The sequence below is a fragment of the Neoarius graeffei genome, chromosome 19, assembly GCF_027579695.1.
Source record: "Neoarius graeffei isolate fNeoGra1 chromosome 19, fNeoGra1.pri, whole genome shotgun sequence".
Taxonomy (NCBI): domain Eukaryota; kingdom Metazoa; phylum Chordata; class Actinopteri; order Siluriformes; family Ariidae; genus Neoarius; species Neoarius graeffei.
In genome coordinates this window covers 54106020-54116964 of record NC_083587.1, presented here as the reverse complement: position 1 = coordinate 54116964, position 10945 = coordinate 54106020, and the positions used below count along the sequence as shown (strand labels likewise).

Genomic DNA, 10945 nt, shown 5'->3' with positions numbered 1-10945 from the left:
ACTGAACTACCCATGTATAGAAATCTTCACAATGGTCACAGAGAGAGATGTGATAGGCTGAGCTTATTTAATCTACACAGCGAATCTGATTTTGCATGTTCATTTAAGCAAACGATTTTTTTTCTTGGGTGTTAAATGTTCCAGGCACAAGCTGCTTTTTTTTTATTTATTTAAAGTATGCATTAACCAAATTCTGCTATTAAAGCACATCCATCTGACAGTGAACTGAAGAGTGCGCGAACCCTTATGTACCTCTCGGGAGCATTCAAGATGAAGCTTCCTAGGTAAAGATATCATTAAATGATATTCTGACGTGTGCATGAGCTGTAAATTATAACCTGTTAACGTCCATATTTAAAGTACATCAGTGAATAAAAGATGAATTAATTAATGGTTTGCATCCAAGTTTATTTTGAAATTTCCCTACGCCCCCTATACAAGAAAAACTGACTTTTTTCCACAAAGGCAGCAGTGAACTCTCAGTCCATGTTTAGGGCAATGAAGGGGAAAAACAAATCTATAATCACAGTGAAATCTTTCTTTTTCTTTAAATACATCTGCTGTCATCTTTGGCTGCAGTTTGCTGTCAGGCCGCGTTTTCCTGGGGAGTTACAGTTTGAGCCAATGGAGCCAATGCAGGAATGTATGTTTACGCGGAAAACAGAAATAAAAATGAAATGAGAACTTGTGGTATCCTCGTTCATAACCCAAACTGCAAAAAATCAAGGGGAAGAAAAAAAAAAAACCCTAATACCGCCAAGGATGGGACAGCACTTTGCTTTAAATTTCATAAAACTGTATAGACAAAAAACAAAAAAAAAATCTACAAAAATGGAACTAGTAATATTACACAACATATAAGTAAACACTCGTCACCCTCTACACAAAGCCGAAGTTCTTGGTCTTGATGGCGAGGAGGAGCTTCTGCTTGAGGATCTGTTTGGAGGAGTAAAGCGGCACGTAGAGGCGTGAGATGCACGTATTGGCCGTGGGCAGGTGTTGGTCATCCGGAGGCCTGATGGTGATGGACGGCATCGGCTGAAAACCTTCCTCACTGGCAGGCAGGGACGGGCTGGACGTCCAGAAATACACCTGCAGCACAGAGAGGTGTTACCGTCGTCTCGTCCATTATACATACCGATGTTCCACACAGTAAAGCGCAATGATGCAACAATCTACTTTACAAATGTGGCAGATCACAGAATCCAGGGACACATGTCGGCCCGGGGGCATTTTGAGTTATTGACAGATTCAGAAAGTACAGTTTCTAAGCTTTCCAATGATGCCTTCCATGTGGAGATCTGACAATATTTGAAGAATGTGTGGCCTTTTGAAAGTGTATACTTCTTAAAACAGAAAAGGGAGAAAATCGCCCTCAAAGTTTTCCATCTCAGCTACTCTGAGTGCAGGGCGGGCACATAATGGTGCTCATCTGCATGACATTAAGGAAAGCCCTACCCCCTACGAGCTAGCACGATACTACTTTCATGTAAACAAAGATCACCACGTCAATTTTCCTTCCATGCAAAGTATGCCCAACACAATTATGAAGTACAAAAATAAGTCCTAAAGTATACTTTAACGTTTTGTGGTTGAAAAATTACACCGTAAGAGAGAAAGATACGATGATGACACACGATGATGACACAACTAACACAACACTAGTTTCATGTAAAGCCTCGGTCACAACCGGCCATACGGTACGCGCTCCTACGGCCAGTCTACATGCAAAAAACCGCAAGAAACACACGGAGAGCGCGCGTGTGATGTGCTGATTTTCGAGCCGCAGACCGGCCGCAGAGGTTCTTTGTCATGTCAAACAAACTCTACAGGCGCTTACGTTTTTTTCAGGTTGCAAGACAAACTTACGGCCAATGCGCGTCTTTCTCCGTGGAAAAAAAAAAAAACGCAGTGATTTGGGAAACGCCAAAAATCACACGGCCAAAAAATCGTACGTGCGGTTGTGACCTAGGCTTAACCAAACCACAACACTCTCCATTACATGCAAAAATAACCACACAGCCTTAGATTAATAAACTTACCCCATCAGAAAGAGAAACAGCGCCTTGCACACACCAATGCCTCTGATGGAATGTAATCCTAGAACGGTCCGTGTATAATCCGATCATTCAAGTATTCCATTCAATCCGGAAAACGAGGTTGCGGTTTTTTTTGCTAGAAATGGTGATCGCCGATGTAAATACCATGTCTGTTTGCTTCGCGGTGTTTGCTCCTCTGCGCTCTGTTTAGTAACTCATTCCAGAGTGAAATTACATGCCTGTATGCAGGTTAAGTAGCCATGCGCTCAACTCGGATCATACAGCTGATTCGCGGGAAAAAAAACAAAAAACAAAACACATGACTTAAATCTTCATGTGAATGGCCCATATGGTAATTTACCCACACCCCCCAGCAGGCTATAGTCCTGACAAAAACGAGACAATTTGCAACAAAATATGTATGCTTTTCCAACAAAACAATCTATTATCTGAAATACTGATTGCATTCTTCAAGATCTCAACTTGCACATGATGGAAAAAAACCAAAATCACAAATTTCGAAAAAAAATGCTTCTTTTGCGATTACCTCGGATTCGTTTCGGCCGACATGTGTCCCTGGATTCGGTGAGGGGTCACAAATATTAATGCATGAAAATTGCAATTAAAATCAGACTGAAATTATATGAAAAATGACCATAATAAAAACACAACACTGCTAACAATCTCAATTAAACAAGCTATTAGGCACGATGGACAAAGTCAATTTGAAACAGGCTTGTAGTACTCGAGTCCAGGACTCGAACTTGTGCATTAATTGCATTAGGACTTGTATATTGGAGATAAGGACTGATTTTTTTTTCTTTTTTGTAACACGCCATGATAATTTGGCATAAGATATTTATATCTACATTAATTTTTGCACTAATTTCGTGCAACTGTCTCGCGCCTTGGCACGTGCATCAGATAGACTCTCGGGCGCGCTAGGGCGTGTACTGTAAACGACTCGCACCTGCACAGGGTTAAGGCGCAATTAGCATGCCTGTATAAAAACTGTCACACACTTTGCGAAGTATTGAGTTGCGTTGCTGACACATTACCAAGCTTTATTTGATTTCCTGTTTCTCGTCTTTGATTCTGCCGAGTCTACGATAGCCTGTTTGTGCCTCGCTCGACCTATTGCCCATTTCACCGTTTTACGATTTTGCCTGCCATTTTGGATCGTTTCTGTCTTCGCTTGTATTAATAAACACACCTTCTGCACTTACATCCGTCTCCCAACCATCTCTGACAGAATACTTCACACTCCCTGATAAAGAGAAGCACATTCACCTGTTCAGGAACAAACTAATGTTAACGGCGCTAAAACAGCCACCGTCAAATGGTACGGGTGGAGTCTTATTCTCGGACTCGACTTAAACACTGGGGACTCGAGGTTTTGTGACTCAACTACAACACCGATTTGAAGTGTAAGGAGAAGGGTCTTACCAGATCCTGCCTCTCAGTCATGCTCATCTTCTCCACGATGGACCAAAACCAGCGTTTAAACTGCAACAGCTTCTCTGCGTTCTCACCTTTGGATCAAACCAGGACAATCAGTTACATTTAAAAGGAACAAGTAAGGAGTTAACGTCACCCAAAATTGAATAATAAATTGCTTGATGCGTTTTGGTTCGAAATTGTATTTAAAAACTGGTGCATAGCTTGTATTTGCATAACAGAGCTAATTCATCGTCTTTAACCGTTACATGACAAGAGCAGACCTAATAATCTGTCCCTGTCACCTCTGGCTTGCTCATTAGGGATAAATTTATATACATGTTTCTGTAAAGCTGCATTGTGAATGTCTATTGTTAAAGTGCCATCGAAATAAAACTGAATTGAAACCTGCAGTGGAATCTAAGGAAACGGCTGGGGGTAATGGTGCAGCACACTGCTGAGTAGTAAGCTGAATAATATGGACAGGAATCCGGTTCAGTACCTGATTCATCATTGAAGGAGGTGAAGCTGATGAGCATTTGCACGTTGACCTCGCCGCAGCCGTTGACTAGCAGCCTGAAGTCTTCGGCTGTCAGATCCTCCAAAGCGTTCTTAGGGAGGACGTCCAGGAGGCCCTTTCTCATGGCCTGGGGAGGGAATAGAAATTTTGTTCTGAAATTTGCTCCTCCTAAAGCAATGGATTGTTGACTTATGCATTTGCCTATCTATTTAGTACCTGCGACCTACCGGTACCTACTTGTTTGTTAAATGTCCCTAAACCACATTTTTTCCTTGTACAACGCAACAATCATTATGTTGATTGACCATGTGTTTTCGAACCACAGCTGATCCAAAAGGCCATAAATTGAAGGAAAGTCAATAAGATCAGACAATTTTCACAGAATCTGCCAAGACTGATCCAGAAGATCCCGAAGGGGTGTGTGATATATCACACATGTAACAAAGATCCAGGTTATCAATTTAATTCATGTCCGCAGCAGTGATTAGACCAGTCTCAATATGGAATCACGTTTTGGAGAGAATTCTGATAGTAATTGGGATTCTTATATGCCAGATAAAGGGGCAGATGATTAAATCACGGATATTTCAGAGGAAATGGTTCTCTTTTCAAGCCCCCAAGACGAGAAACTGCCAGTTCACGACAGTCCCACTCACTGCCGATAGTGCACCACCAGCCAGAGAGAATTGGAAAAACAGTTTGTGGATTTTTATTCTAAGCTGGCCACTGCAAAATATAGGGAAAATATTTACATGTACATCAATAAATGCAGAAATATAATCTTTAAAACGTACACTTAGTCAGTATAATTACAGAAAGAAAACATTAAGTAGGCAATAATGGGGGAAATCAACAAACTGTCCAAATGTTAGATCAAACATTTATTAAATAAATGGGTTTCTTTTTTGCTCCAATAATTCCTACGTGGTCGTTCTGGTGGTGAACACTTCTTGAATCAGATTTATTATTAGTAGGCGACATGAAATTGGCCCGCTTCGTTTGCACAAACCTCACCCACTGTCGCTTTAGATTAGTGTCATTTCTCAAAAACTCGTGAACTGGGGGGCACCGTGGCTCAGTTGACTAAGGCGCCATACCATAAATCCGGGGACCCGGCTTCGATTCCGACCCGAGGTCATTTCCCGATCCCTCCCCAGCTCATTTCCTGTCTCTACACTGTCCTATCCAATAAAGGTGAAAAAAGCCCCCCCAACAAAAATCTTTAAAAAATTCGTGAACTGAATGTCCTGTTTGTATATGGATTTGAACATCCAAACACAACACAGTGCTTTCCCATCATTATTTTTGTAAAATTCCAACAATAGCCAATTTCAGTCAGTAAACACGCATGGAGTCAGATGAACAGAAATGACCCAGATAACCAGGGTTCCACGCATAACATCACGTGAGATTAGCCCTGGGGCAAGGCTGCCTTTTTTTCAGGATCCGGATGCTGCAATTTATCAATAGTTTTGGACTTGATAAAATAAATTCATATTTTTCCCCGCTGCTTTATTAATTCATTTTGGTCATTTACTAATAATATATATTCATTTTAAAGCATTACAATAAGGCATGACATTCACTTTAAGTGTAAGGGCTTTGTTGTTGTTTAAAAAAATAAATGAATTAATTTTAAAGAACTTTAATTCTGGTCAACTTTAATAACCAGAGCTCTGTTTTGTCTCTATAGAGAAGAATGCAGGAACATAAACCTAAAGGTTTGAACCACGTTATTGAAAGCGTAATTATGACCAACAATTACAACTTCATATATTTCCACAAACATGTTTACTACAGGAGTTCGTACTTTATTAGAACTGCAGAACTATGGAACTCGTTGCCAACTAGTACTAAAGCAATCACTACATTTAGTTTGTTTAGGACTAGCCTAATTAATATTTATGTATCAAAGCGAGGTACGTACAGCCCTCCAAGCTAGAAATTAATCAGACATTTCGTATATTTAAAAGCATGTACGGAGAACCATAGCCTCACTTTCGTTTATAAATGCCTTGAGACCTCAAGAATGGCACAGGAATAGTTTTAAGCGTTAACAATAAATCTAATATAGTCATTTTTACGATTAAAGTGATTTATATAGGTAGCGGTCCGAGTGAATGGCCTTGATGTCCATAACGTCATAGCAGGAAGTCTATCGGTCTCATCGCCATTTCCGCTATACTGAAACACAGAGCTGACTGCAACTCCGATCCTCCATTTTGAGCTAATTTATCACCATGCCACATAGATGTGCCAGCAACACGACAGAAGATGGATTTACGTTGCATTCATGGCCCAAGCATGTTCAAACTGCAAAGATTTGGATGCGTTTTGCAAGTTGTTCATGGGCACATTGGGCGCCTACGAAGTGGTCTCTCCTCTGCTCTGCACATTTTACTGAGGACTTGTACGAGACCTCTGATCTGTTGAGTGTTGGCTATAAGCCCGTATTGAAAGAGGGTGCAGTATCAACAATTAAAGAAAAAGAAAACTACAAGAAAAGGAAAGCAAGTCCAGTTGGCACCAGTTCTCCTGGAGTGCGAGCCGATGGTTGTTGCCAAAACCCGGGATGGGACGGGACATATCACTCGGGCAGTGACCTCCCCACGGTTGTTGCTAAAACTGGTGACGTTCCGTTCCGCCCCGGGTTTTAGTAATTGCCTGAGCCGAGCAATAATGGCGGAGTACACGGTATGGAGAGAATGAGTGCAGCAGCCGTCTTATGTCTAAACTGGATATTGCTGCCATCTGGCCCTTACGTGGAAGAAGCGAATGAACGGAGAACTGAACGAACAACTGAAAGTCCGATTATTTCAAAAACAATCTGTCATAAGATCAGCCTTCAAGAAGCGAGAACACAGATGGGTAAGCTCATCTCATCTCATTATCTGTAGCCGCTTTATCCTGTTCTACAGGGTCGCAGGCAAGCTGGAACCTCTCATTTGGATATAAAAAACAACAAATTAACATTTACCTGCATTTAGATTTGATTAACTTGTATTGTGTGTTTAAGTTACCAGTATAAGATTATTTAATTTGCTTCAGAATGTGATTATCTCAGTTCATCTGATTATTTAATTAGCCTTTTACATTTTCAGTGAAAATGCATGCATGTTGCATAAGTTATAACACCCATCCTGTTTTAATGAGCGTCACCCACAATCAATGAAGTCAAATCAGTCTTAGTTGAGCAAGTCGGGAACGGGATTTCTTACTTTCAAATTTTTTTTTTATTTATATGACTTTGGTCTATAGCTGTAAAAGGTCTCGGCTTTAAAACCGGTTCCCGCTGTGACGTCACGCACTCAGGGCTGGCTGGCTCAGCGGGGCAGCTCGAACGACAACTTTGCGCTCAATTTTAACTCTCAAAAATATATTTTTTCAATTCCCATTTATACAGCATACAAGAGAGACTGAGACACTATCGACTCAGAAACTTGCTTAAAAATAAAAAGGTTCTGCGTATCTGCTTTAAGTAAATATTGACACGATATAGCTAATTTTTCTAAGTGCAACACTGAGAACGTGTAACCTACTGCATGATGGTACCTCTTACATTTTCTGAGTGTGGTAGCTTACCTTAATTACCTCCACCAAGGAGGTTATGTTTTTGGTAGTGTTGGTTTGTCTGTTAGCAACATTACGGAAAAAGTTATGAACGGATTGCTCTGAAATTTTTTCTAGAGGTGTGACTGGGTACAAGTAACAATCGATTAAATTTTGGCGGTAATCCGGATCACCATCTGGAACCCGGAATTTTTTAAAGGATTCTTGGCGGAGGTCTGCGCTCTCCGAGTGCTTTTCTAGTTAGTTATGAGTCTTTTTGCCTCCATCGTTAATTCCTGCCTTGTTAATGTCTATATTTTCCTACCTCCTAATAGAATTTCTGTAGTTTTTACATAGTATATCTTATCCTTTTAATAAGTAGGGGTTAGGTTGCGGGCGGCACGGTGGTGTAGTGGTTAGCGCTGTCGCCTCACAGCAAGAAGGTCCTGGGTTCGAGCCCCGGGGCCGGCGAGGGCCTTTCTGTGTGGAGTTTGCATGTTCTCCCCGTGTCCGCGTGGGTTTCCTCCGGGTACTCCGGTTTCCCCCACAGTCCAAAGACATGCAGGTTAGGTTAACTGGTGACTCTAAATTGACCGTAGGTGTGAATGTGAGTGTGAATGGTTGTCTGTGTCTATGTGTCAGCCCTGTGATGACCTGGCGACTTGTCCAGGGTGTACCCCGCCTTTCGCCCGTAGTCAGCTGGGATGGGCTCCAGCTTGCCTGCGACCCTGTAGAACAGGATAAAGCGGCTAGAGATAATGAGATGATGAGATGGGTTAGGTTGCAATTGGGACAAAAGTTCTGTTCCCCTGTCACACCTCTCTATTTAGTTTTTCTTTGTTACAGGTCCATGACCATGTCTGATATCTTAGTTTTTCAGTATCTTATTGTAAATTTGTGACAAAGCCACTAAACTAAACAAAGGATGTTCCATTACAAGTCAGAGGTTCCCAAACTTTTCAGGCCATACACCACTATGTACCAAACCAAATTTCCCAAGTGCCACTTCCCACTGCAGACATCAACAATGAAAGTCATCGCGGTTATGCAAGTCTACCCCTGACTACTACTACTACATATACCATTGTAGTGAGACGGAGGAGTTTGTTTGGATTAGCATAGTCAATTAGCTAAAGACTGAGGAGTCCGAATTTGACAGTGTCAAGATGTTTACCATTTAGCTAAAGTTAACATCACGTAGGACACAGCCCCACATCACCTTACATGACTAAGCACAGGAAAATTCTCTCTAAAACATCTATCCATTATCCATAACCGCTTATTCTGTGCAGGGTCGCAGGCAAGCTGGAGCCTATCCCAGCTGACTATGGGCGAGAGGCGGGGTACACCCTGGACAAGTCACCAAATCATCGCAGGGCTGAAACAGAGACAAACAACTATTCACACCGAGGGTCAATTTAGAGCCACCAATTAGCCTAACCTGCACGTCTTTGGACTGTGAGGGAAACCGGAGCACCTGGAGGAAACCCACACAGACATGGCAAGAACATGCAAACTCCACACAGAAAGGCCCCCGCCGGCCACTGGGCTCGAACCCAGAACCTTCTTGCTGTGAGGCGACAGTGCTAACCACTACGCCGCCCTTCTCTAAAATATTTTAACACTCAATTTTTACATCACTGTAACGTGATGTGTATTTGCAATAACTGCTGTCTGTAATAAAATGGAATTAAATTTACAAAATGATTGATTTAAATGAAGATTTGGGCCACTTGGAGTTAGACTTCAGCAAGGCTCTTGTGTACTACCAGAAGGTATGCATACCACAGATTGGGAATCACTGTAATTAGCAATAACTTTGTTTTTTTTATATCTTAACTAGGCCATTTGCAGGAATTGGTCACGTGTCAGTTTTCCCCCGTAACAAGCCCGTGGTGGGCAAGCTAACTTGACATTCCTTGACAACCATGAGTGTCTGACTGGCGATGCGAAGCAATCCATTTCTATAATAGCCGTTTTTACCTTTTCTACTGTCTTTTTTGACCCGAATTTTCGTATGTACACTACCGTTCAAAAGTTTGGGGTCACTTTGAAATGTCCTTATTTTTGAAAGAAAAGCACTGTTCTTTTCAATGAAGATCACTTTAATCAGAAATACACTCTATACATTGCTAATGTGGTAAATGACTATTCTAGCTGCAAATGTCTGGTTTTTGGTGCAATATCTCCATAGGTGTATAGAGGCCCATTTCCAGCAACTAACACTCCAGTGTTCTAATGGTACAACCCCAATTCCAAAAAAGTTGGGACAAAGTACAAATTGTAAATAAAAAAGGAATGCAATGATGTGGAAGTTTCAAAATTCCATATTTTATTCAGAATAGAACATAGATGACATATCAAATGTTTAAACTGAGAAAATGTATCATTTAAAGAGAAAAATTAGGTGATTTTAAATTTCATGACAACAACACATCTCAAAAAAGTTGGGACAAGGCCATGTTTACCACTGTGAGACATCCCCTTTTCTCTTTACAACAGTCTGTAAACGTCTGGGGACTGAGGAGACAAGTTGCTCAAGTTTAGGGATAGGAATGTTAACCCATTCTTGTCTAATGTAGGATTCTAATTGCTCAACTGTCTTAGGTTTTTTTTTGTCGTATCTTCCGTTTCATGATGCGCCAAATGTTTTCTATGGGTGAAAGATCTGGACTGCAGGCTGGCCAGTTCAGTACCCGGACCCTTCTTCTACGCAGCCATGATGCTGTAATTGATGCAGTATGTGGTTTGGCATTGTCATGTTGGAAAATGCGAGGTCTTCCCTGAAAGAGACGTTGTCTGGATGGGAGCATATGTTGCTCTGGAACCTGGATATACCTTTCAGCATTGATGGGGTCTTTCCAGATGTGTAAGCTGCCCATGCCACACGCACTAATGCAACCCCATACCATCAGAGATGCAGGCTTCTGAACTGAACGCCAATAACAACTTGGGTCGTCCTTCTCCTCTTTAGTCCGAATGACACGGCGTCCCTGATTTCCATAAAGAACTTCAAATTTTGATTCGTCTGACCACAGAACAGTTTTCCACTTTGCCACAGTCCATTTTAAATGAGCCTTGGCCCAGAGAAGACGTCTGCGCTTCTGGATCATGTTTAGATACGGCTTCTTCTTTGAACTATAGAGTTTTAGCTGGCAACGGCGGATGGCACGGTGAATTGTGTTCACAGATAATGTTCTCTGGAAATATTCCTGAGCCCATTTTGTGATTTCCAATACAGAAGCATGCCTGTATGTGATGCAGTGCCATCTAAGGGCCCGAAGATCACGGGCACCCAGTATGGTTTTCCGGCCTTGACCCTTACGCACAGAGATTCTTCCAGATTCTCTGAATCTTTTGATGATATTATGCACTGTAGATGATGATATGTTCAAACTCT

The 10945-nt window shown here is 41.6% G+C and overlaps 1 protein-coding gene across 3 annotated transcripts in view; it reads right to left on the bottom strand.

Moving 5' to 3' along the window:
• Positions 1–387: 387 nt before the first annotated feature.
• The window catches only part of ubr5 (ubiquitin protein ligase E3 component n-recognin 5), a 111065-nt gene continuing 100507 nt past the window's right edge, over positions 388–10945 (bottom strand). For all 3 annotated transcript variants that reach the window (XM_060900311.1, XM_060900312.1, XM_060900313.1), the window contains exons 56-58: positions 3979–4123; positions 3486–3571; positions 388–1092 (exon numbers count right to left, since the gene is read on the bottom strand). In XM_060900311.1, coding sequence (XP_060756294.1) covers positions 880–1092; positions 3486–3571; positions 3979–4123 — 444 coding nt within the window. In that variant the 3' untranslated portion in view covers positions 388–879. The remainder of the gene's footprint in view (positions 1093–3485; positions 3572–3978; positions 4124–10945) is intronic.